The 27,183-nt window shown below is 41.6% G+C and overlaps 1 protein-coding gene across 1 annotated transcript; it reads left to right on the plus strand.

The window, feature by feature from the left end:
- The first annotated feature begins 5,054 nt into the window (after positions 1-5,054).
- OPRK1 (opioid receptor kappa 1) lies at positions 5,055-27,183 on the plus strand. Its single transcript, XM_075920706.1, has 4 exons — positions 5,055-5,466; positions 5,962-6,258; positions 22,408-22,760; positions 24,371-27,183. The coding sequence occupies exons 2-4, from the start codon at positions 6,002-6,004 to the stop codon at positions 24,901-24,903; spliced, it is 1,143 nt and encodes a 380-aa protein (XP_075776821.1). The 5' UTR covers positions 5,055-5,466; positions 5,962-6,001; the 3' UTR covers positions 24,904-27,183.

Genomic DNA, 27,183 nt, shown 5'->3' on the forward strand with positions numbered 1-27,183 from the left:
AGTCACTTATATTGGTGAGGGACACAACCTTTTGCAGGGCTTCCCAATAAGGGTGGGGAAAGTTATATACTAAGGCTATTCTGACTACTAAAAGAAGGAAAACAATCCTTATCCTATTATAGTATCTTAAATTTCTAAAGTAGAAAGGATAATAATAATATAGTAATTATCTAGCAACTAGCAAAGCAGTCTTTTAACTAAACTTAATCAGTTAGTATTGTTTGGCTTGCCTCTGCAGGCACTCTTCGAGATTTCGTAGTCTCTTAGTTCACTCAATACTGGAATGGCTTCCCCTTTGTGAGAGCTATGGGGCGCCAGGCTCACCTGTAGGTCTTTTCTGGCACAGTCCTACCTCTCAGGTTGTACCTCGAAGCTCCTGGTGGAGGCCGGTTTGGTAACAGTCTGGTTTGAGAGTGCCACCTCGGTCCGCTGAACCTCGTCCTCAGGTGATTCCTCCAGGGAGGGGTCCTGGGTGACGGGGTCAATCAGCTCTGTTGGATCTGCAGTTCGGCGTACATGACTTGCGTGGATCCACGAGGGGCCCTCCTTCACCTTTACTGCTGTGTGGGTGATGAACAGCAATTGGAACGGTCCTTTCCACCGGGCTGTCAGGGAATTCTTTCTGCGATGTTCCTTCACGAACACGTAGTCGCCTGGTTGGATGTTGTGGCACGGTACATCAGTAGGTACTGGGAGGGCTTCCTTTACCTGCAGATGCAAGCTCTTCTAACCGTCATTTTATGTCTAGGTTTTTTTCTTTCTGTGTGGCTGCTAGCCTGTGGGCCTCCTGCAACATTAAACTGCTTACAAATCACACATGAATTAGATATTCTTGAGACAGCTTCTAGGTGCATGCCTGGGGCGTACCATTGTTTTGGGATTTGTGAGGCCACCCCCCTTTTGCTCATGTGTGTCATTTGATGAGACACCTGAGCAAGCTGCCGTGTGAGAGATTTTTGGGGCGACTGGGCAGCCATCAGGTGCACCCATTATCCCAGCTGGGGATAAGGAGCAGCCTGCTCTCTCCCAAAGGTTTTTCTCTGCAGGTTGAGTAGCTTGCTGTAGTTCTATCAGGGCCTGCAAAGAAACAGGGAGGGAAAGAGAGACCAGAATCTGAAAGGGAGCCAGAGGTCCATGTTCTGCTGCATGTCTGGCTGCTGCATCAGCACTCCCATTACCCAGAGAAACAGGATCAGTGGCACCTGTGTGGGCCGGGCAATGGGTAATAGAGAGGGATGTGGGTAGCTGAATAGCATCAAGGAGTTGGGAGATAAGGGGACCATGCGAGATAGCAGAGCCAGAAGAGGTAAGGAAACCTCGCTGTTTCCAAATTTGTCCTGTGACATGACAGACAGAGAAAGCATACTTTGAGTTAGTATAAATGGCAGCAGACTGTCCGGACGCTAAAAGGCAAGCACGAATTAAAGCGATGAGCTCAGCAGCCTGAGCTGATTTTGATTCCTGGAAGAGAAAAGAACCTTTAAAACATTATTATCTGAGACCACTGCATATCCAGCCTTTAGTTTACCAACTGCATTTCTTTTACATGAGCTATCAGTATACAATACAAGAACTGCATTTTCCAGCAGTTGAGCAGACAAATCTTGGGGAGGCTTTACACAGTGCTCAAGCAATTCTTCACAGTTATGGGTATGTGCTTTACCAGTAGAGGGTAAAGGAGAAAAAGTAGCTGGGTTAAGTACATTACATCTTTGAATTACCACATTTGGGGAAGAGAGGATAACATTCTCATACAGGGTTTGTCTCTGAACAGATAGGTGCTGAGTGCGGTGTCGCTGTAAGAGAGCAGAGACAGCATGAGGGACCTGTAAGATAATGCTGTGGCCTAATGTGACAGGTTGGGCCTTTTTCAAGTAATTCAGCAGTAGCTGCAACTGCCCTCAGACAAAGTGGGAACCCACGGGCTACTGAGTCCAGTGTTGCAGAAAAATAAGCTACTGGACGAGGTGTGGGTCCAAGGGGTTGACAGAGAACTCCAGCTGCAATTCCATCCTGTTCATGACAAAACAGAGTAAAAGGCTTGCTATATTTAGGTAAGCCCACTGTGCAGAAGAGTTTTAAGGGAAAGGAAAGCAGATTCACATTCTGGGGACCAGGTCACTGGGTCAGGAGCTAAGATTAAGAGTAGAATAGTAAGGGGCCTGGTGAGTCCAGAAAAGTTAGGAATCCATTGTCTGCAATATCCTGCAGTACCCAGAAATTTGTATACCTGACTTTGGTGAAAGGGTGAGGAATGAAAAAAAAACTTGAGATTCGCTCAGGTGTTAACTGGCGGCCATCTCCTAAAAGTAAATGTTCCAAGTACTGAACTCTTTGTTTTACAAATTGCAATTTGGCTTTGGAAGCCTTGTGACCCTTATTAGCAAGACACTTTAACACATAGGAGGTATCAGTTTTACATCTTTCCTCAGTTTTACTAGCAATTAACACATCATCAACATACTGAACTAACACAGAACTGTAGGGAAGAGAGAGAGAATTAAGGTCAGCTTTTTTTTAAAAAACTGAGAAAACAGAGTAGGGCTTTTACAATAACTTTACAAAAACATGTCCAGGTTAATTGATGACCCTGAAAGGAAAAGGCAAAGAGAAATTGGGAATTCTTATGCACTGGAATAGAAAAGAAGGCAGAACATAAATCTATTACAGAAAACCAGGTTAGGTACTACTGGAAATCTAGGGATTACAAATTTATTAATGGCTCTTAGGTCTTCTATAAATCTATAGATTTGCTTTTTCACAGGTAGTATAGGTGTATTACATGGTGAAGTTGTATAAACAAGTATCCCTTGTTTAAGGAGGGAGAGATTACAGGCTTAATGCCCTCTTGTGCCTCCCTAGCCAATAGATACAGGGCTACCCTTGGGAAAGGCTTGTTGTGTCTGTATGTTGTTTGCACTGGTGTTGCAGAGGCTAGCAACCCCACTTCATTCACATGGGCTGCCCACAATGTCTCTGGGACATCTGAGAGGTCCAGGAGGGGTGTATATCCTGAGGTCTCATCAGATTCCTCTGAGAGTAGTAATGCCATCAATTTTGGGGTCTGATGGGGGGGAAGGTCAACAAATATCCCTTCCTCTCTACAGAGAAGGTTTGCACCCAATTTACACAACAAGTCATGTCCCATAAGGTTTACAAGAGAACAGGGAGATAACAGGAAAGAATGTTCAGCTGACAAGGGTCCAAAGCGGGGTGGGGGTGCAGATGGCACATCTGGGGAATCAAGCTGTTTAGAGAAGCCAATTCTTGCTGCAGCTTTTCAATAGAATCTTTTTTGCTAGCCATAGTGCTCTGATTATTTTTTTTTTTACTGTCACATCCTCCCAGAGGCACCAATATTCCATCTGGTTAGGATGTTTTTCCTCGAGGAAAACTCTAAGATAAGCAAGCTTTTGTAAGTCAAAGCTCTAGTTGCCATGTATTCTGGGAATTCCCCTGAGTATAGCCATCCCAAATGCTCAATAATTCCTTAAGTCTCCTTAGTTTCAAACCTGCAGGCAATACCTAGCTGACTGATCATCTGAGACAAGGGAGTCCCAGGCTGTGAGAAACCTTTTCTCTCAGTAGGAGACAGACTTGAGGGAGCAATCTTATCCATGTTAGCACTGTCTTGTCCAAGGACAGCACAGGAGCCCAACAGTACTACCCTCTCCAAGGATAGCACAGGCGTCCAGCAACACTACCCTCTCCAAGGATAGTGTGGGAGTCCACACAAACTGTCAGCTTCACTCACACTCCTTATGTGCCGGGGGAAACCGCCCTTGCTTTCAGCAGCTGTGCAGTGACACTGACAGCACTGGTGCGGCTGCGGTCCCCCTCCGGACTTCACTCACTCAAAACCATGTGCTTGGACTCGCCACCAATCAGTCAGCAACAACAACAACAACAACAACAACAAAATCCAACCCCTATTTGGCTATACCCAGTGTTTTCGTTTTAAGTTTCCCTCAAGCCTCTTAACAAAAAAAAATTTTAAGTAAAAGATGACTCTTACCGCCAGCCGGTCCAGCTGGTGACGAGAACAGGGAGGCGGACCGGGGGATTTTAAATGGATCCCTTACCCTCCAGATGCGCGCTGTAGTCCGTTCCCATTCCCCATCATCAGCCTTTCCAACTGGAGTTCCAAGCCATCCCACTTCTGACACCAAATTGAGGGGGAAATCTCGCTCCCCTGGGGTACAGAGCCCCCAGAAGGGTTCGAGGCCGGAGGTCAAATCAGTGAGGCAGGAAAGAAACTTAGAAGAGAAAACTTTATGATGCATGCATGCAGGCTGTCACTTCCAAGAGTGAAGCAGCAGCCCTGACAGACAGATTCAGGTATCCTATATACAGAATGCTTAGACAGTTCAGTTGTGGATTGTTCTTCTTTAACATATCAAAGTCTCAGCAGAAGTACTCTGAGACTTCTGTTCACCCCAGGAGTGCTAGAAGTAAGTTTTTACAGTACACAAAGCCACATGAGAACTTGAGTGGAGGAGTCTACAAGGCAAACTGTGACAAAGATAAGGGTTTACATGACAAATTGTGACAGACTAGGAGTATCCATGAATTTGAGATAGTCATTTGTAAGGGTCTTTGATTAGAGCTAATTTGATTTCTCTCTGTTACAGGGAGAAAGGCCTGGAAAACTTTTTAACCCTTACAGCAGTTTTCTTTTAGAAAGTTATGATTTCTGCACAGTTCCCCCCTTTAGACACAATTGGAGTTATTTGATTTTTCTCCCACACATGTTTGGATCAAGTTTCATGCATCTACATTCTGTTCTCTCAAAATATATTACAAAATGCAATGTGCATGCCTTCCATTCAAACAGACCTGTGTTTCAAGGGGAAAGGGGGAAGAGGGGAGCCAAAAGGGGGTTGCCTGACATTTCTGTTCTGTCCAATGTCTTCTAGTTTGCAAAATTTGGAATATTCAATAAGAGAGCAAGTGTCATTGCCTGAAGACTTTTAAATTGCAGGGTGGGGGGACGCAGGAGGAGGAGGAAAGGGAGAAATACAACTTGGAAAAGTGTATGGGAATGGAAATGATGCAGTCAGGTAGAGTAGAACTTACTGTCTGTCTTTCCTTTCAATTTGTCTGCCTGTCGGTGTTTAGACAAAAGTCATGTGAGCTTTTGAGCTGCGGAGCCTGAGGTGGAGGAGAATGTGTGAGTTAGTGCAGCATGCTGCTGGAGACCTTGCAGAGTGAGAGTGAGACAGAGATAGTGTGAGTGTAAAAGGGGGAAGTGCTGGGAGTTGTAGCAGCAGCAGCTGCCGCCACCTCGGAGCTAATGACTGGGATTCAGCTTCATCTCTAGCACGTTTTCAGCTCTCCAGAGGCATAGATGTTCCAGGTTCAAAAGCCATAAGAGATCAGTGACACCTCCAAGAGCCAAAAGGATGCTTCTACACTACTCTTAAAAGCATTTGTGTGAAGACTGATCCTTTTTCAGGACTGAAAGAGGTAATTTTTGAAATTTTGTTTCTCTTATTGAAAGGTGTCACATCTGAATGTGGTAAACGCTGAGGGAAGAATGGCACGCAATTGTGGTGAAAGGGGTGGATTCCACTCCCCTCCCCTCTTCATTGTAGTCAAGGCAGAAAGAGAACCTAGAGATTAGGGTACTGTTTGACTTTAAAAATGTGGCGAGAGGGGGAAACCAGAGGTGTGGAATTGAGCTGTTTCTAAACTGTTATCGTATCTCTTCTGTTTTGTTCCCAACCTGTAATCTCTGTTACCTGGAGAAAACTTCAGCCACGTATCTCATGGGCAGCATTTACCAGCACTTACCTGTTACGTTTAACAATTAAGCAATGTTACAATGTTGTTTCATTAAATGGTATTTATCTAAATATGCTTATTAAAGCACTCCCCTCCCCACTGATTTAGAAACACAGGTCTGTTTGAATGGAAAGTTTGCACATTGTGGTTCATTCACTCTCTCTCTCCTTTTTCTAGCATATTTCTGGCCTCCCTGTGTGTGGTCCCAGTGAACCCCATGGAGCCCCCTGTGCACATTTTCCGTGAAGAGCCAGGCTCCACCTGCTCTCCAGGCCCCTGCCTCCTCCCCAGCAGCAGCAGCTGGCTCCTGGGCTGGGCCGAGTATGGCAACAATGCCAGTGGTGGCTTTGAAGACTTGCAGCAGAACCACACCAACATTTCCCCAGCTATCCCTATTATCATCACTGCTGTTTACTCTGTGGTCTTTGTGGTTGGCTTGGTGGGCAACTCTCTTGTGATGTTTGTCATCATAAGGTAAGGGATCTTGGGGAGAAGTGTTTAGCTTTTGTGTACCAAACTAAAGAGGCTTCAAGTGACACCTCATTAGGAGGGATGTAAGGGAAGGGGTGGGGAGAAAGCTCTTTAGGAGATATAATGTACAAACTTGAGGAACCATAAGGAAGTGACCCAGCTGAGACGAAGTGCTTTCACTCCGTTTGGGAGCTATGCACATTTTTGGTTTTTTTGCCTAGGAGTACAACTTGAAACCCAAAGGAGAAATGGATTAGAAAGTTAATAAATCCTCTAGCCTTTGAGTTGGAGGAGAGGAGGTGCTGGTGGTGTACTGGAAGTGTGTGGCTAGAGCCCCCTCTAGAGTTGAAAAGCAGTTAATATTACAGAAAATGATGCACTACAATTAGGAAACTTCTATTAGGCATCCTTCCCCTAGGATATGCACCAAAAAAGAAAGGAACGGTTTATGATTTGCTTTATTATATTATCATAGTATCTCTTATAATATAAACACTTTCTAAAAATTGGAAAATCGGAATATAAAGATGGGAGTAGTTTTTCTTTAAATTAGGCTATTAAGATAGTTTTCAGGTTTAAATGGCATTGTTGCTTTTAGGTATGATGAAATCAAAGTAAGCATTGATAGGATTGCTTTTAATATTCCAAGTAACAGGAAAAAGGAGATTTTTATTTGCACTAATTGGTGTTCATGCTAAACAGTTTACTTAAATGCATCCATGTTTACACTTGTGTGTTGATGTTTATCTTTAATCCTTAGGAAATGATGGGGCTGTGACTTTTTTTCTCTATTTTTATAATTCCTATTTGCAATTACTGTATCAAAGTACGCCATGTAGTGCAGCTCAGAAGGTTTATACCTCACTTTCTGGTGAGTGAAATCATTCAACCCTTTGTCCTCCTGATTCATAATGTACTTGATTACTGCAATAAACACTGTGAAATTCGCTTTCTGGAGTGTTTTAATGCTACAGTAAAATAAGTCTCTGTATGAAAATTAAGCTGATATAAGTTCAAGAGGTTCTGGTGATCAAAACTGACTTTGTGTATGCCAAGCAATTCCAAAATAAGAGTGGAAAAATGTCATGATTGACTCAGTGTCTTCCGGTTATCGTCAATGTAGTTGTTGTTTACAATTTACTTTGAGAAGATCACTTACAGTCTGGTAAAGCTTCTTGAAAATGAAAAAATATCCCTTTAAATTCATCAAAGTAAATAATATGCTTGTCTGTCAATGTGAAATAATTATTTTGCTCCAAGTTGCAAATTTTATTTTCCTACCTGCTATCTTCTCTGTCCTTCACATACAGTAAGAACTGAAATCCCTTATGTACTAGGAGGACTGAGTCTTTTTCTGACACTCCAGTCATAAGGGGAGAGTTTCTTTAAGCTGTCAGTTTAATAGTGGCAATTAACTCGATGGGCAGTCAAAATAAACTCAGAGCCTCAACCCTGAATGCAAGCTAACATGTATTATACTTGAATGTGCGTGTTTCCTATCTGTCTTTCACTTCTTCCCTTCTGAGGGTTTTTGGTATCCCCTGCTACTTATACATTTCTTTCTTTTCTTCAACCCAATCTTATTGATCATTCCTCTTCGTGTCTCCCCACCTACACTTTTACATTGAAAAGCTTGAGATTTTTTCACAATGTTATTTGTCCTTCCCCTCCCCTTATTTCTCTGTGGCAAATGGTTGCTAATGTTCCAGCATATATAAAATCTAATTTAAAAATGTTCAATTGGTGTTGCACTGAGTGTCCCTATCTGATTTTTTTTTTCATAATCTAGTGAAAAATGTATTGCAAAAACATTCCTTTTCTTCACAAACACCATCTCTGTGAGGAGCTTTTGAGAAAGTGGCATGGTAGAATCCTTTCTCTCTGCCATTTCATTTCTTTCTTCTCCTTCCCATGCCACCCCCAGCACTCCTCAGGGGGAGGATGATGACACATCTCTGCTCCTCTAATTCTTTTTTTTTTACTCCCCAGAAATGTGGGGAATTCATGTGATGTCCCTCACTGTTGTTCCTTTATTCCCCACAATCCCTGCAGGCTAGGGCTGCTCTTCCTTTCCTAACAGCAAAATTGTTGCTAGGCATTGATGGTGGGATGGGGAGACTTGGGCGCTTTTTTTCTTTTTTCTAATAATGAAATCTGAGCTCCTATCAGTTGCCTAAAAGAGAGGCCTGGCTTTAAATAAGAGATCTGTCATAAGATGCATGAGAAGATTGTGAAAGTTGGCAGTATTGTATCCTATGCAGGAAACCCACTGAAGCATTGGAGGACATGCAGAAGGGCAGAGGAAGTGAGGAGCAGTCTGGAACATTTGATAAACTAGCTGAAATCCAGCTAAAAGCTGTAAAGTAGGCAGGTCCGCCTTATTCCTCACCCCTCTGGGAGCTGTTAAAGTATCTTTTGGCTAAATCACAAAGAAAAGGGGGTATCTCTGAAGCGGCGTTTCATGACCTGGAAAGGCTGCATTATTTGGCATATGAGCAGACTGTGGGGATATGGAGGCCTTGCTTCACTAGCTCTCTCCCCCTTTTTAGATGGCTGAATGGGAAAGAATATCTAATCAAGCTCTCCTGAGAATGTCCATTTTGTTTCATTCAGACTTCTGAGGTTTTGAGATTTCTTTGCGATGATGTGGAACAAACCCACCACCTTTCAAAAGTCTTAGTGAGGTGGAATTTTTGTTTAAAACTCTATTGTTGGATTTAAAAAAAAATCCGATGGCAGTGTGGATGCTCTCTTGAGCAAGAAAGCTCTGATGGCCATTTTAGCCATAGGGTTTCTTGCACAAGAAACCCCTTTTGCCCATCCACACTGCCTTCTTCCGCAAGAGCTCTTGCACAGGAGGGCTTATTCCTCGTGGGGAGAAGAATAACTCTTGCACAAGAAGCCCTCTGTTCTGACACTTTACTGTAAATGTATTTGCACAAGAACACACATGCAGTGTAGATGCTCCAAATTTTTACGCAAGAGCAGCTGTTCTTGCCCAAGAAACCTGCAGTGTAGACATAGCCTGAGGGTACTCCCCCCAGCTCTGCTCTAGGCCACACCCCCACTCTACCCCTTCCCCCAAAGGCCCCACCAAACCTACCTCTTTCCACCCAAAGCCTGCCTCTTCCCCCCCCACTCTACCTCTGCCTATGAGTGCGTCTTCCCTTGCTCCTCCTCCCTACCCCCTCAGCACCCTCTGAATGCTGCAGAATAGCTGAGTCAGGATGGGTGGGAGGCAGTGGCAGGGGGGAAATGTTGATTGTAGGGGTTCCCGGTGGGCAGTTGCTGGGGGGAGGTGGAGGTGCTGATAATGGAGCTACCAGTGGGTACTCAGCACCCTCCACTTATTTTTTCTATGTGTTCTTCAGCGTTAGAGCACCAAGGCAGTTGGCACATAAGAAACACAGAGTGAGGAGAAATCACCTGCCACCTGGGGGGCTCTAACTCTGTGAGATGAGAGTAGGAGAAAGATAGAAGAACCCCTAATGGTGGGGAAGTGAGAGAGCGAGAGAAAGAAGGTGGTGTGTGTGTGTGTGTGTGTGTGTGTGTGTGTGTGTGTGGTGTTTTTTTTTATGACTTGCCATGAAAAAAAAGTCACTAGGAAAAAAGGAGATGTCTGTGGCAGGCTGTAGAGGGAGCTAAACCATAGTTAGGCTGGACTCTTATTCCCAGCCTATAGAGAACCAAATTGGGGGAAGAACTTTGAGGAAGCCCAAAGGATCAATGACTTGGTTAAGAGCAAGGCCCCCAGGAAGAACGTACAAAGAGTCAGTACTCTATGAAGAGCAAGGTAGCTTGGGAAGGGTGAAAAACTCATTTATTTTATATTTCCTTTATTTCCTTTGGGACTATTGCTTAAGTTCATTAGTGCCATGTTTGAATGTTCTGAGAGATGGTGGGCAAAGGCTGCTGGGAAAGCTGGCCTGACACAGCAGCCATGTCAGAATCCAGATAGAGTAAAGCAAGGCCCTTCACCACTGTTGGAGCTTGTCTACATTATGGAGAAGATCAACCCTCCAGAGGTAGATCTTCTAGCATTCAAATTAGTGGGTACAGCGAAGACCCACTAATTTGAACTGAGAGAGTGCCCCTGTCAGCACTGGTAGTCCTGCTCCTCACGAGAATTAAAGGGAAGTCTATGAGAATGTTTTCTCCCATTGACCTCTCGCTGTGTGGACTTCCCAAAAACACAATTTAAGATGCATTGACTCCAGCTATGTAATTGTGTATCTTAAGTCAACTTTCCTCTCTTGTGTGGATCAGGCCTTGGAGAAATCTATGCCCTACTGGTGGGGGTTAGAAAAGGGAGAATGCCAACTCAGCCATTCCATCTCGGATGGGATGGGAGGTAGAAGTGAGGCAGAATATTGAAGGAGCAAGAAATCACGGTGACCTCTGGAGGGGTGTGGCCTGGTGGCTTGGGGCTCAAAAGTAGAGCTGGGCAAATTCATAAAGACAATCAGAGGAAGCAGCTGCTCCTCCCTTATATATTTTAACCCTGTTCCTTGTAAGTTTGGGGGTAGGCAGTTGGGTTGTGGGAGACCAGATTTCCCTCACCTTAGTGATTTTCCTCTTTCCCCTGGCTGCCTGAACAGATGGGGTAGCAGTGAGTGCACCATGACTGGTGCAGCTTGTCTTTACTTCCCTGCAGAAACCATTTTCTGCAACAAAGCAAAGGGATTCTGCAGGGAGGCATTTTTCTGCTGCCCAGAAGTAACATATTCATATTTGCACAGCAAATCTCTTCCTTTAATGTCACATTACATTAGCATTTACTTTACATTGCATTATACATTTTGTGATTGGCTTGGTTACTTCATAGAAACAATCCCTGGACAGCATGATCTGGCTACACTGTCCATACACAATTTACTTTTTACCTCAATCTTATGTTCCAGTCTTATTTTGTCCATTGTTATCTTACCCATAGTGAAGGTTCCATGAGTACAGACATTCTGTTTCCTATCTACTGATCCATTCACCTTCCTGATACTGTCCCCCAAGAAATGAGGTTCCATCCACGTTCAATTATTCACATCAGGCCAGGCCTACCTACGTCTATACTAACTTAGTTACAAGTATCTGCAGTACATTTCTACAGCAAGCCATTTTTGAGATCTGACAACATCAAATACCTTAGAATATGCTTCTAAAAGGCAAAACACATTTTTCAAATTTCATATGAAAATAGCCCTTGTCTCTTTATGCCAAAACTTTTTCTGTCCCCTGCAAATTGTATTCTGACAGCAAGTCTTCACAAGAAAAATGTCAGGCAATATGGTGCTTTCTTGAGGGGATGAAAAGGCATATTGGTAATGGAAACTGAATTGCAACTTTAATTATGGAATTGCTATTACAATATTGTACATAGCCACCATGGGAGATATGTGTCTGTCATTTCACTCATTCTGGATTTACCTTTTCAGTGTGCTCTGTCTTGATTGTTCCAGGAGGTCACCTATTGAGAAGAATTGCTGTCATCAAAATCCAAGGCAGCCAATCCTGTATTTCTTTGAAAATTATTTCGCAAACCTCCAGTGGTCTGAATAATTCTCTAGGATTAAAACAGTTTAAACAAACGGCAGCATCACAATTGTGTGTTCATTCCTAAGGGGGAAAGAGGAGCTTGTGTGTATCTGTTTTTTCTAATGTCTTAGGAAAAAATAAGTGTCATGTTCTTTTTATTCATAGAATTTAATGGATCCTATGTAACAGGAATATTCTATTAAGAAATGTCATAATGTAGTCAACTTGTCTCAGATTATCTTTATGTGCTACAGCTATAAAAATGTTTTGTCCCTTTTCAGTCTCTCATTACTTTTTTGTACCTTTATTAACTTGAATGCTCCCTTAAATGTTTCTTCATGGCCCATACCATTGTCCTAGGATGTAAGAAAGTGCTATTAATCCCATTTTGGAAGATTGAGGCCCAGAGAGGCTAAATTACTTGCCCAAAGGCACAGAAGATGTCTGTGAGGGAACAGGGGCCTAAGCCAAGTCTCCCACTTGGTGGAGTTGACTGACAGCTGGGATTTCCAGCTTGTAAACGCCAGTATTTTGAAATTAATTCCCATTAAAATAATAAAAATAAGTTCTACATCATTTGGAGCATTCAATTTTGATGAAATGTAAATGTTGTCTTCCTATTTTGTCTTTTAAAATTTGTTTTATTTAATTATAATTTATAAATATAAAATTTGAAACAAAATAATATTGTCCATTCTTAAAAGTCAACTTTCTTGAAATGCTTAGTTTCAACTTTTTCTACATAAATTATTATTGAAATTGAGATATTGCTGTGGAAAGTTGAAATATTTGATGCAATGATACTTCCTGAGAATTTTTTTTTCTTTTAGAAAAATTTTGACCAGCTCTAGCCTCCTTGGATAGTTATTTCACCTCACTGTCTCAGTTTTCCCATCTATACAATGGGGATAATACCTAACAGGGCTATGCAATCTGTTGTATTATTCTTTCAAGCAAAGTTAACATCTAATAGCATCTTACCCTTATACTCTGAATGCTCCCAAATATCCCAGCAAGCATTAATGGAATGCCTATTTTAGATGCCACTTCCATGTGTCCTAATTTTCAACGACACAGTTATTTGACAGAGCATACCTAACACCAGCTTCTAGTTCTCTCTTCTATCTCCATGATAAGGCACCTTGCTCTGAGAAAAAGCTGAAGACTTTTCCCCACAAGTAGTGTTCAGGCAGCGCCTCTGTTTATGTGCATTAACAAATGAAGTTCCCTTAAGATTTGGTTGCCTTTAGTCAGGATCTTCATAGGTAACCATTACCACTCTCCTTGCAAAGGAAGAAAGGAGGACATTATATTCTGTCACCCTTCTACTGGAACCATTATCGCTTCTCCCCATGGCAAGGAGACCTGTGCCCTCCACCAGGTGACACCTGCCCACAGTACCCATTGGTCCAGGCACCTCCATTCAAGTAAAGTATAGAGTCTCTTCTTGTTAGACCAACAACTGACGCATATGAAGCCCCTGGTTTTTCAGGAACTGACAGGCAGACTCTGATACCTTTTGTCCCAGAGCCACTGACACACACAGGAGGAGGTAATGATGTCCTAAAACAAAACCTCACTGCAGGAAATGGGAAGGGTGAGGCTGAAGAATGCTATATGGAGAAAGGAGCAGCATCCACAAAGAAAGTGGTGAACTGGACCTAAATGAGTGCAGCACATCAGGTGCAGTGCCCCTATATGCAGAGTTCCTCATTAGTGAGATTGTTTCCAAGAGCCTCATTTTGCCTTCTATTAGAAGCTTTCATCCTGAGAGACTGTGATTACTGCCAAATTAGTGAAATGACAACATCTCAAGATTTGAGAGAGAGAAAGTTCAGCTAACAGAAGAGAATTAAATTGGTAACCATGTGGTTTAAAAATTGTATTTATCTGCTTTTATTAAAACCTATTTAACTTTACTTCCTTTTATCCAAAATATTAGTAATTTTTTCTTAAACTCTAATATATTTTTTCTTTTAAGATTGAGAAATCACAATAGCCTTGAGTTTTTCTGGTTGCTTTCTCTGAAAAACCATGGGAGACCACACTTGAGATTACTAATGTTTGTAAAGTAAAACATGGGATTTCTTCTTAATTAAACACAAACAACCCCTTTGAGACTTCTTTATCCAAAGAGAGGTGGTAGGGAGGGGGTCATAACACATGTGATTTTTGTTATCAGAGTGACTAGACCACATTTGAGATTCAGTTCTCTAATTCAAGTGGTAGAAAATAAATTTTTTAGATTTAGACATAGGGGCTGCATCTAGACTGGCAAGTTTTTCCGCCAAAGCAGCTGCTTTTGCGGAAAAATTTGCCAGCTGTCTACAGTGGCCACTTGAATTTCCGCAAGAACACTGAGGATCTCATGTAAGATTGTCAGTGTTCTTGCGGAAATACTATGCTGCTCCCATTTGGGCAAAAGCCCTCTTGTGCAAATGCTTTTGCGCAAGAGGGCCAGTGTAGACAACGCGGTATTGTTTTGTGCAAAAAAGCCCCGATCACGAAAATGGCGATCGGGGCTTTCTTGTGCAAAACCGTGTCTAGATTGGCACAGACGCTTTTCTGCAAAAAGTGCTTTTGCGGAAAAGTGTCCATGCCAATCTAGGTGCTCTTTTCCGCAAATGCTTTTAACGGAAAAACTTTTCTGTTAAAAGCATTTGCGGGAAATCATGCCAGTCTAGATGTAGCCCCTGAGTTCAAGCCCTATAGATGTCTCATTTGGAGATATAGTTGTAAATGGAGGCCCCTGTGAAGATTTTAACTCTTGTTGACCTTTGACTCTTGTCTTTGGAACAACACTTGCTGCTGTTATCCATGGTAATTTCACGCAGGGAAGCCTAACAAGAATACATCCATCTGTAACTTATAGAAATGTTTGACATTTGTGTTTGTATGTTTTAATTCACTGTGACAGATGGCCTCCTATACTGCTTCTTTGCTATGCCTCATTCTATTTAATGTATTTGTACATCACATATTAACCGCTATTGTAGAATGTTGTCCTAGTATATTTGTCATTCTTGCCAAACAAATTGATCTCACATTGAAATAGACCATTTCATTCTGAAAATATTTTTTCATCAAAATTATGTCTTGGATGAAATATGATTTTGAACCACCTTCTTAGTTTTGATTAAAATCATTAATGCAATGCTGCAATTTCTAAATCTTCATTCTTGCTGCTTGCAATAATATTATCAAAGAAACCTCACATATTAGGAATATATATTGATACTTTCCTGGAACGTGTTCCAATTTTTTAATAACACTGTGCCTACCAAACCACAAATTTTCCTTTAGGTTTATGTTAGCCATGATTCCTCTGTTTCCTCTTTTACTGTGTAAAGCCTGGTCTATACTAGATAAGGCAGATTGCCTTCCAGTACCTTAAGCTAAGCTGCCACAGTCTCCACACTGCATGAGGCCAATGGGAACACAATCTCTCACCAGGTTCCATTACTTCTCAGAGAACAATGTGAGGGGTCTACATTACACCCACAAAACTGAATACTAGAAGACTGACCACTGGAGGGTTGACCTCTGTAATGTAGACATGCCCTAAGTGTTCCTACAATCACAGAATCATAGAACTGAAAGGAACCTTGAGAGGTCATCAAGTCCAGTCCCCTGCATTCACGGCAGGACCATGCACTGTCTAGATCAGGCCTGGGAAAAATACAGCCCATGGGCTGTATCAGGCCCACCAAGCTCCCGGATCTGGCCCACGTGGGCAGCGGGGAGCCCCAGTTAGGCTCCCCTGCTTGCCCCGCAGCCCTGCGTGCTGTGCAGAAAAGCGGCTGCAGGGATCCATTTCTGTTTTGAAACTGGAGGGGAAGGAGGATGTTTTAGGAGCCGCCCCTCCTCTAGCACATTCCCATTGGTCAGTTTCTGGCAGAAACCAGCCAATGAGAGCTGCTTGTTAGAATAACAGGCAGCAAAGAAGAATCACGCCCCATCTTCTGGGCTCAGTTATTCATGAAGCACATGGCCAGGCAAGCTCTGCAGGCACGCAGGCTAGTTTGGCAACTGACAAGGAAGTCTCTTGGCCACAGCCTGCTTATGGCACCCCAGCCCTTTCCTGCCCCAACTCTCTGCCCCACCCACTCAACACACCTAAACCCCTTGTCCCCCCTTACATCCATGCCCCCTCCCAGATCTAGCACCCCAATTTCCTGCCCCAGATCACAATCCCCTCCTACTCTAGGTCACAGCCCAAATCCCTGCACTCCAGTCCCCTGCCCTATATTGCAACCACCTGCTTCATCCCAAATTCCCCCCTTACTCCAAGCTCCCTCCTGTACCCAACCTCCATTCCAGACCCTGCATCTCCATTAATATCATGGAAGAGTGTGGCCCTCGACCACTTCCCAAAATCTTGGAGTGGCCCCCCCATCAAAAATGATTGCCCACCTCTGATCTAGATGATCTCTGATGGGTTTAAGAGCAGGTTAGACGATCTCCAATTATGGAAATTCCACAACATCCCGAGGCAATTTATTCCAGTGTTTAACCACCCTGACAGTTAGGAAGTTTTTCCTAATGTCCAACCTAAACCTCCCTTGCTGCAGTTTAAGCCCATTGCTTCTTGTCCTATTATTGGACCTTAAGGAGAATAATTTTTATCCCTCCTCCTTGTAATAACTTTTTAGATACTTGAAAGCTGTTAACATGCCCCCTCCCAATCTTCTCTTTTCCAGACTAAAGAAACCCAATTCATTCCTTCTTCCCTCATCGGTAATATTTTCTTGAGCTTTAATCATTTTTGTTACTTTCCTCTGGACTTTCTCCAATTTCTCCACATCTCTCCTTAAATGTGGTGCCCAGAACTGGACACAGGACTCTAGATGAGGCCTCATCAGTGCAGGGTAGAGAGGAAGAATTACTTCTTGCGTTTTGTTTACAACACTCCTGTTAATACATCCCAGAATGATGCTTGCTTTTTTCTTCAACCATGTTACATTGTTGACTCATATTTAGCTTGTGGTCCATCTAAATGACCCCTACATTCCTTTGTGCAGTACTCCTTCCTAGACAGTCATTTCCCATTTTGTATGTGTGGAACTGATTGTTCCTTCCTAAGTGGAGTACTTTGCATTTGTCCTTCTTGAATTTGATCTTATTTATCTCAGACCATTTCTCCCGTGTGTCCAGATCATTCTGATTTATAATCCCATCTCACAAAGCACTTGCAGCCCCTCCCAGCTTGGTGTCATTCACAAACTTTTTAAGCATACTTTCTATGCCAGTGTTTGTCAAAGAGGTCTGTGGATCCACTTTGAGAAAGCTGCCAACAGGCTGCTATAGCTTGTTTATTTACCGGCACCGCAGCCCAGGAGCTTTGTGGCTTCCATGGTTTGCCGTTTGTAGCCAAGGGAAGCCACAGGGAGCAGCGAGGCTCTGTGGCTGCAGCACCGGTAATTAAACTGTAGTAGCTCATTGACAGCTTTCTCAGAGGGTGCATCTGCACAGCAATATTATTTCAGAATAAGAATGTGAGCATCTACACACCAATTCTGTTATTTTGAAATAAATTCAAAATAATGGACGGCTTATTCCACAAGGAATAACACCTATTCCGAAATAGCTATTTCAGAATAGCAGTAATGTGGACACTCCACTGCTGCTATTTTGAAGTAGCTCTTCTCCAGGGCTATTCAAAGTAATTACTCCCCAGTGCCTCCTGTGACTCCTCAAGGTAGCACGTCCACATTAGAGAAACCTGCCTCGGACTAATTTTGAGGCTTCCCTGTAGTATAGGCTTGCTATTTCAGAGTATTTCTTCCAGAATAGCTTATTTTGAAATAAGCATGCTGTGTAGATGTACCCAGAGTGGATCCACAGACTGCTTTGAGAAACACTGTTCTATGCTGCTTTCTAAACTGTTGACAAAGATATTGAACTTAATCAGTTCCACAACTGACCCCTGCAGAACTCCACTTGTCATGCCCTTCCAATGTGGCTGTGAACCATTGATAACTACTCTCTGAGATGAACCCACCTTTATAGTAGCCCCATCTAGGTTGTATTTCCCTATTTTACTGATAAGAAGGTCATGAGAGACTATATCAAATTCTTTACTGCTTCCCCTCATGCACAAGGTTTGTTATCCTATCAAAGAAAGCTGTCAAGTTGGTTTGACATGATTTATTTTTTACAAATCCATGCTGTTACTTATGACCTTATTATCTTCTATCACCTTTTCTTCTAATTTTTTTGCAAATGGATTCCTTAATAATTTTCTCCATTATCTTTCCTAGTAGAGAAGCTGACTGGATTGTACTTATTTCCCCTTCCTCCCCCATTTTTAATAGATGAGCACTCTATTTGCCCTTTTCCAGTCATCTAGAATCTCTTTGGCCAGCTCCTTGAGTATTATAGGATGTGTTAATGTGTTCTATTAAATAGCTGCTACATCCTACTCTGGAAATAAGTGCATTTCAGTATGGGTGAAATAAGAAGTGGAGTAAGTTTTTTTTTCACAAGTGCCTATGTGACTTAGGAACCAAAGTTTATTTAAAGTGAGTGAAAGTCAGTAGGCTTGAGGCTTCCAATTGCTAAAATTGCTGAGATGTTTTGAGAATGTTATCCATACTTTATAAGTGAACAAATGGCATTTTCACTCTGCTACTTACAAAGTGGACACACTCAAGATCACCTTCCTTCCTGGAGTTTGGTAACTTTAATAATAATGTCCAAACTTAAGTTTCAGCCAATTTTTTCCTATGGGATATCTCTGTTCTTCTCAGGTATGTTAGTAATAGAGAGGTTCCAACCACGTCTCGTATGTGCTAGCTGGAGATAATAAAATCCTCCTACAAATGTAAGACAGCAGAAATACTTCTGTATCTTCATACAAGTTTCTAGCAGCTGAACTTAGGCTGATTGAGGACAGGTACCTTTTCACCTTTTATGAAGGATTATCAAAACAATCACTCTGTTGCATTTCCCATTATATAATGGGCTGTTTTTGACCCTCGTTCTATGCACAGAACTTCCACTGAAGTTAAGAGGGAAAGGGGACAGAGTCTATACAAAGACTGAGGGTAAAATATAATCCATAGTTTATAAATATTTTCTTAAGGTTATTATACTTTAGAGCAATGACAGTAAATGTGACATCTTATAACTCCAACTTTTATGAGTTGCTTCATTAAATTCAACTCTGCTCTTATTCCTGTACTTTTGGCATTTTAAAACAGATACAGATATTTTCCTCACAGCTGAAGTTAAACTATTGGATCAATAATTTTATTTTTCTCCAGCATCCCTGGATTTTTTTTTAGGCTGTACATACTAAAATACTTTTACCCTGTACAATTGCAGGTACAAAGCAGGTTACTTGAAAAACTAGGCTTTCCATATTTCACTCACTTCCATTGTCTGAGGTCATAAAAAACCCAGGGAGAGAGAGAGAACAGATAGTCAACCAGATATCTGTTGTTTTATGTTGGATCAGAACATTATGGCATCTTTCTGGTTGCTTCTACAGTGCAATTATTTATTGTCTGTCTTCCCAAGAAGCTGATTCCAACTCGGACTAAATAGCTGCTAATAGAAGTGTTTCTGAATCTATCCAGTAGATGGTCACAGCAATGAAAATCAGCTTAACTCCATTCCATACTTTTTGCTGTTAACTGATCTTACAACATCAATAATGATAAAGCAAAAAGATATAAGGTGCTGGGCTGGGATGTGTGTGTGCAGGAAGTCCAGCACTGATTAGTGCTTTCTCTTTCTACCCCAGTATCTTCCTCCTCTCTGGGGCTGTGTCTAGACTGGCAAGATTTTTGCGGAAAAACTTGCCAGCTGTCTACACTGGCCACTTGAATTTCCGCAAGAACACTGACTTCCTACTGTCTGAAATCAGTGCTTCTTGAGGAAATACTATGCTGCTCCTGTTCGGGCAAAAGTCCTTTTGCGCAAAGCTTTTGCGCAAAAGGACCAGTGTAGACAGCTCAGATTTGTTTTGTGCAAAGAAGCCCCAATCGCAAAAATGGCGAACAGGGCTTTTTTGCGGAAAAGCGAATCTAGATTGGCCACAGACGCTTTTCCGCAAAAAGTGCTTTTGTGGAAAAGCGTCTGTGCCAATCTAGATGCTCTTTTCCACAAATGCTTTTAACGGAAAACTTTTCCGTTAAAAGCATTTGCGGAAAATCATGCCAGTCTAGACGTAGCCCAGGTGTTGGGAGAAATCCAAGGGGTAGAAGGAGAATGGATTACTAGGACTATTTAGTGGGTTAAGGGGTTAGGTGGGGGCACTTGGGTTGATTGTCCCCCTCCTCTTCTCCGTTGGCTGCCAGGTATTCTCACTGCTGTGTGGGATGCTTTTCTGGAGATGTAAGCCTGATTTTGAAATGTTCAGGAACTTTGGCAGGTTGCCAAACTTTTTTGTGGCTGCAAGTGAGAGAGTGAAAGTAGCAGTTTTAACACTTTATATCTCAGCCAAATCTGAATGGAATTTCATGGGATAAAGAAAAGGCACTTTTGTAGCTCAAGGGAATTCCCCTTCTAAGCATCAAAGTCCTCTTGTCAACAAGGATGACTCCAAAAAAGAATCATAGGATCCACGCTAGTATAAAGTGCTAGGCAACTGTTCCTTCTATTGACAAACTAGAGCTTCTGTGTTGTTGACTCGCTCAACTTGCAGGTTCCGGAGACTAGCAGAAAAGACCGTTTCATTTCCCCTTCAAATCTATGAGAGTCTTTGGACAGCAGTCTGATCCTCCATTGGGCAGAGAATCTGTGACCGACATCTGCTCCTGTAACCTGATTGGACACTGATCCCAGGCCTTAGTTTGAAGGAGCACTTGTGGAGAGTTGTGTGGGGATGGCTCATGAAAGTCTGCTCATTCTTAGACTTTGTACAATTATTTTTATATTATTAATTAAGATTTCAGGAGTAAGTGGCTGTGTTGCCTCCACAAAGTGTGGCGCTCACACATCTTAGGTTTTCATGTACATGTCAGTTAATTATACACGCAAACAGGCAGGTAAGCACATAAATGCCTGCTTGCACACACATTTGAGATCTGTGGTTAGAACAAGTTTGAACAAGGAAAAGTTGTAGTGAATCTTATAAGACTTTTGGAGAGAGAAAAAGTACTCTCTAAAAGAAAAGGAGTAGAGTCTAAAGTGGTTTCATATTTCCTGTCTCTTGTACAGTCATCAAGACCACAACTGACTTAAACACTAGTTGGGCACTATTATTCTATCAGCATAGTCACACTGACGATGAGAAACAATCAATATTCTGTTGTGTGCCACCTCAGAAACTTTAAGGGCCCATGTTGAAAATGTAGTCCCCATAGTTTTCCATGCTTTTACAGGCCATGCTTCTTAATCAGTGTTATGTGAAGCAAACAAATATCAATTTTAATGTAATGTATATTGAGAAAATAGTATTATGATGAACATAATGCTTTAGGGCTATCAATTGATGTGCATTAATGCCTGTGATTAACCCAGGGAAGGATTAAAGTGTTAATTTTTTATTGCATTAATCGCAGGCTTTAATGCTGCGCTGCCCTTTTGAAGCGCTGCTCCGGCATTTCAAAGGGGCAGTGCATTAGGAGCTGGGGATCAGCTGGAGTGCCCCGCTGATCCCTGGCTCTGTGCTATGCTGCCCCTTTAGCACCGGTCCAGAGCTTCAAAGGGACAACGCAACCCGGAGCCGGGGATAAGCTGGGCACTGCAGCTGATCCCTGGCTCCCAAGGCGCTGCCCCTTTGAGGTTCAGAGGCAGCGCTTCAAAGGGACAGTGCTGCGTGGAGCCCGAGGTCAACTGGGGACTCCAGCTGACCCCAGGCTCCTGCAGTGCTGCCCATTTGAAATGCCAGGGTGGCATTTCCAAGGGGAAGCGAGGCACAGAGCCAGGGTCAGCTGGAGATTCCAGCTGATCCCAGGCTCCCATAATGCTGCCCCTTTGAAATGCTGCCACAGCATTTCAAAGGGGCAGTGCACACAATTAATCAAGATTAATTTTTTAATCGCTTGACAGCCCTATAATTTTTATAGACTCAAGTTGTCCATTTACTATACTCTACACTATATAGCCTATATACTGTGGGATTATATGACATGTGTTTCATTTAGTGTCTCAGCTATATTGCTGCTGCCACATTATCAATTAGATCAAGCTTCAGTCTAAGCTTGAATATCAATACAGCAATTTTTAGTTCCACAGTTTGAGCCCCACAAGCCCAACTCAGCTGACCAGAGCCAACCACAGTCATGCGATGGATCGTTTATAGCATGCAAATGTATTCTCAAATGCTTGTAAAGAAAGGAACTGCTAGAATGTTCTATCACTTGCAAATAAAGCAAATTATATTCTCATTTATTTCTGGCTGGATTTGAGAGGATAAAACTAAATCTTGCATTATTATAATGGCTTGACAAATTTACATGATCCCAGTTTTGCTGCGGGCAAGTTAATCTAATTGGTAATGCAGCAGCAGCAGTACAGCTGAGAGAATAAATTAAACATTTTAAATATAATCCCACAGTCTTGAACGTGCTTGCAGTTTTGGCCCAAATATTGTTATGACACTGTTTCCCTAATATACCAATTTCATATGTGAATATGTTGCTGTAATTAAGATTTATTTTTCTTGTACTTCAGGTATACAAAGATGAAGACAGCAACCAACATTTATATTTTCAATTTGGCCATGGCAGATGCTTTAGTTACCACTACTATGCCTTTTCAAAGCACTGAATACTTAATGAACTCTTGGCCATTTGGGGATGTGCTGTGTAAAATCGTTATTTCAATTGACTATTATAACATGTTTACCAGCATATTCACATTGACCATGATGAGTGTTGATCGATACATTGCTGTGTGTCACCCTGTGAAGGCCCTGGACTTCCGCACGCCTCTCAAGGCAAAGATCATCAATATCTGTATCTGGCTACTCTCCTCATCGGTCGGTATATCTGCCATTGTCCTGGGAGGCACCAAAGTGAGAGAAGGTGAGTATAATCTTGAGCACTTTAATTCTTTTGTTTCTAAAATAATATAAAATGTAACATGAGTAAATTGGAGCCTTAGTCACACTCTACTAATTTTTGCATCTATTATAATTCTTTTCTAAGAACTCATTTCTAATATTTCATTATACTACAGACCATTTTAGGAGGGGCCAGGGCACCTGTGTTATTTCCTGGAGGCCTCTTCTTTAGAAAAAACACCCTCTTTCGCATCCACACATGCCTTTTTCTGGAAAAGCTTTTTCGGAAAAAGTCTTCTTCCTCATAAAAAGAGGTTTTCTGCTGTGTTCTTCTGACTTTTGAAAGAACACAATAGCAGTAGGGACGTAAGTATTGTTTTTCCGGAAAAAACACTGCAGTGTAGACATACCCTGAAAGAATAATGTATTCAGCAGAACAGCAGTTCAGTTAGACTCTGCATTTACTACTTTGCTTTACCTATGATTCATTTAAAAATATATTATTTCAAAGGGAATGAAGCACCTAGATTATATAGTGTTTGCACTGAAGAAATAATGTGGGAAAACATTTCTGTGATACAATTATCTCATTGCAAGACTGTCTCATGATGGCAGAAATCTCATGAGATCAACTAACCTCATGAGATTTCCATCATTCATGATGGTAGAAATCGACTGTTTTTGGGGTGAAATAGCTTGAAAGAAGCAAGAAGATTTCAACTTAATTCAACCAGTAGTGGAGTAAATAAGGAGGAAGAGAGGTAGGTGTGTGTGTGTGTGTGTATGTGTGTTTATAAAACTCTTCCTACTCTGCAGGCCTTTGCAAGTATGTGTGTCAGCTTTCACAAAGGGCTGGAGATTATCTCCCTCTGCCTCACTCTTATCCAGGAGCGGTAGCTCTTCTTCTACATAGATGGGCTGAGCGCTCTACTCCAGGTGCTGTGACAGCATGTGCAGGGTTGTGTGGTTCAACACCACAGTGCCTGTTACTCAAATTTGGTCCAGTCAAACCTCCATCATGATGGAGAGTTATCCCAGCCAAACCTGAAAGGCACTGTGACCCCCATGCTTCAGGTCACAATGCCATTCAATAACATTTGATCTAGCTGCCTTTCTTTCATGGTGTTAGGGCCAAACCTGAACGGTGCTGCAGCTCCATTCCCTAGGCTTCAGTGGCCAGAGTTGAGAGCCAGGCCTTGTACTCTGGGACAGGAGCTATTGCTTCCCTGGGAGTTTGAGGCCTTCATCCCATCAGCAGCCCATCATCACTCTCCCAGCTACAAAACCTGGCTTTGCCTCATATCAAACTGAGAGCCAGAACCTAACAGCTCTTTAGTCCATCCCTATAGACTCCATTTTTGTACTTCTGTAGGTTTTATATCTCTCTTGTGTACTAAAGCTTGTATGTATATAATACATTTTCAAAATACTCTCCAATGAATCATTTAAAACAGCAGAGGAAAACCAGTTTCAATGACAAGCTCAAGCAATTATTGGAGTGATTTAATAATTCCATGTATTTGTGTCATGTTACTTGGTAATCACTTTTGCAAGCTTATACTGTAATTCAGATATGGGTTGGAATGCCTAATAGTAAAGAAATGTTCTTCTTCTTGCCCCTTCCATTTGTAGACACTGGGAGCACAGAATGTTCTTTGCAGTTTCCAGACACTGATTATTTGTGGTGGGACATCTTCATGAAAATCTGCGTCTTCGTCTTTGCATTTGTTATTCCAGTTCTCATTATAATTGTTTGCTATACCTTGATGATCCTACGCTTGAAGAGCGTACGACTTCTCTCAGGGTCTCGAGAAAAAGACCGAAACCTTCGTCGAATTACAAGATTGGTTCTTGTAGTTGTGGCAGTTTTCATTATCTGTTGGACTCCTATTCACATTTTTGTGCTGGTTGAGGCATTAGGGGATGTGCCCCATAGCACTGCAGCAATCTCTAGCTATTATTTCTGCATTGCGTTGGGTTATACCAACAGCAGTCTAAATCCTATCCTTTATGCTTTTTTGGATGAAAACTTCAAGCGCTGCTTTAAGGACTTTTGCTTTCCCTTTAAGATGAGGATGGACAGGCAGAGCACCAGCAGAGTCAGAAACACAGTTCAAGACCCTGTGTACACGAGGGAAGTGGATGGGACAAACAAACCAGTATGACTAGTCGTGGAGATGTCATCTTACTGTTCTCAAGGAAGAGGAGAATCAAATGATCTTGGGCTAACTCAAATAACCACTGTGGTTTGAGACATTTTTTTTGTAATAATATTTAGGAACTGTCATAATTTGAACTAAAATACATTAAGTGTTTATGACAGGAAATTCCCCAATGAATTCCCACTCTATGAAAAAAGAAGACTTTGGCTGCCAGATTTTGGAGCCACATTTACAATGGAGTTGAACAGCTAGTAAAAATACCCATTTTCAGCAAAGAAGGAAGAGCTTCATACCACCTTAGGTGACTCTGGACAAGAATAACATTGAACTGTTCTAATAGTATGGATCTGCCACCACCTAGTTTGTACCAAGCATCATTTGGTGATAACACTAAACCAAGTTATGGCAGAAACTCTTGTTTTGACCTAAAAATGTTTGCTTCAGAAACAAAAAGAAAGCATCTTTAAATACTTTGCTGCTTTCCAATGAACAGTATCAATTCTGAGCCTACAGAACATGGCAGAGCTATGTGATCAAAATTCTCATTAACTACTTTGTGTGAAATAATATATGTTAGTCTATAATCTGGAGATCCAGGTTAAGCATGATCTGCCTTCAGGCCAAAATTATTTTATTGTAGCTGTGTATTGTGAAAACTTTTCAATGTTCAAAATAAATCAAGTTGTAAAGATAATTCTTCATATATTTTAGCACATGTTAAATCACATACGATGCTTACAGTTTTATATGTGATTCTCCAAAAGATGTACATCTATTGATTATGGATATTACAGGTTTTTTCAGAAAAATGCTAGAAAAGTGCAAAGAGTTCTTGACTGGTAACTACATTTTTAAAAGACTTCCTCCTTCCCCCAACCAGTTTAACAAAAGATCCAGCAGTAAAAGAGCAAAGAGGCAAGGCTAAAATTAATATTATATTAGATGTCCTTGATATATATACCATTTAAGCACATTTTAAAAAGCAAAGAATGTACATGGGGACTGGTTACTAAAAACTGTAGTGAATTGACATAATATTCATATTTGAAAATGAGAATTAATCGTATTTATAAGTACCACATTCTGCCACCTGCTAGAGAAAGCTTTCAGTGAAGTTTTAGTCACTAATGCATTTAGTCTCAAAACAGTCTTATAAATTAAATAAGTAGTACTACCTCGATTTTTCAATAAAGGTGGGGAAGCCAAGGCAAAGAGAACTTATGTGACTTGCCTAAGGTAAATTTATAGCAGAGCTGAGACTAAACTACAGGACTTCAAGTATCCCAGATACTAGAACAACCATACCATCTAGGATCTTAACCTTTACCCATTGAAGTTAATGGGACTGTTGCTGTGTGTTCATTGGGACCAGAGTTAGATACCATGTAAATATCAACTCTTTGATTATTTTCATTATTCATAGTAAAGTTGAGAGATCCTCTATCACAGTGTATGGTATAATTCAACTGGAGCAGTTTTGTTGGTGCATTAAGCTGCCTCTTGACATGTATGACTTAAATAAAAATACACATCCAGTATTTGCAGTAATGGGTGTCTAAATGTAGGTTCCTACATTTATATTTAGGTTCCTAAGGCTAGGTCTACTCTTACCCCAAGATTGACACTTTGGAGATCAGTCTTCTGTGCTTTGATTTAATGGGTCTACTAAGGGTCAACTGTTGATGAGGCCCCCATTGTCTCCGGTACCCCATTGTGAGGAGTAAGGAAAATTAATGGGAGAGATTCTTCCATTGACTTTCAGCAGTGGGGACATCTCAGAAATTCAACTTAAGGTATGTCAACTCCAGCTACTCTATTATCCTACCTGGAGTTGTGTATTGTAAGTCAACTGGTTCCTAGCACTTTTGAAATTCATGCTACTTACTTATCCACAAAAGCATTTAAGATACTAACTTTAGGGACCTATTCTTGAAAATATTGATTACAATATCTGGTTAAATCTAACACTTATGATTGTTTCTACATGGTCAAATTTTTTTGGTGCTCTATTCTAGATGGTCTCTAGTTTGTGCATATTTTTCCTGAAATGTGATGCCAGGAGCTGGACTAATACTCCAGTTTAGGATTTATCATCATGGAGTAGAGTAGAAGAATCACTATTTTGTGTCTTGCTTACAATACTCCTGCTAATACATCCCAGAATGATATTTGCTTTTTTTGCAACTGTGTTACACTGTTGACTCATACTTAGCTTATGATGAAGTTTGAAACTAGAGCCCTTTCTGTAGTACTCTTTCCTAGAAAGTCGCTCCCCATTCTGTA

This window comes from Pelodiscus sinensis, chromosome 2 (genome assembly GCF_049634645.1).
Source record: "Pelodiscus sinensis isolate JC-2024 chromosome 2, ASM4963464v1, whole genome shotgun sequence".
Lineage (NCBI taxonomy): Eukaryota > Metazoa > Chordata > Testudines > Trionychidae > Pelodiscus > Pelodiscus sinensis.

Bases quoted from the DNA above. Each gene is read 5' to 3' on its own strand.
- OPRK1 (XM_075920706.1), top strand. From the start codon at position 6,002: ATGGAGCCCCCTGTGCACATTTTCCGTGAAGAGCCAGGCTCCACCTGC. The intron at 6,259-22,407 runs GTAAGGGATCTT...CTTGTACTTCAG, and splicing joins GTGATGTTTGTCATCATAAG to GTATACAAAGATGAAGACAG. The intron at 22,761-24,370 runs GTGAGTATAATC...TTCCATTTGTAG, and splicing joins AGGCACCAAAGTGAGAGAAG to ACACTGGGAGCACAGAATGT.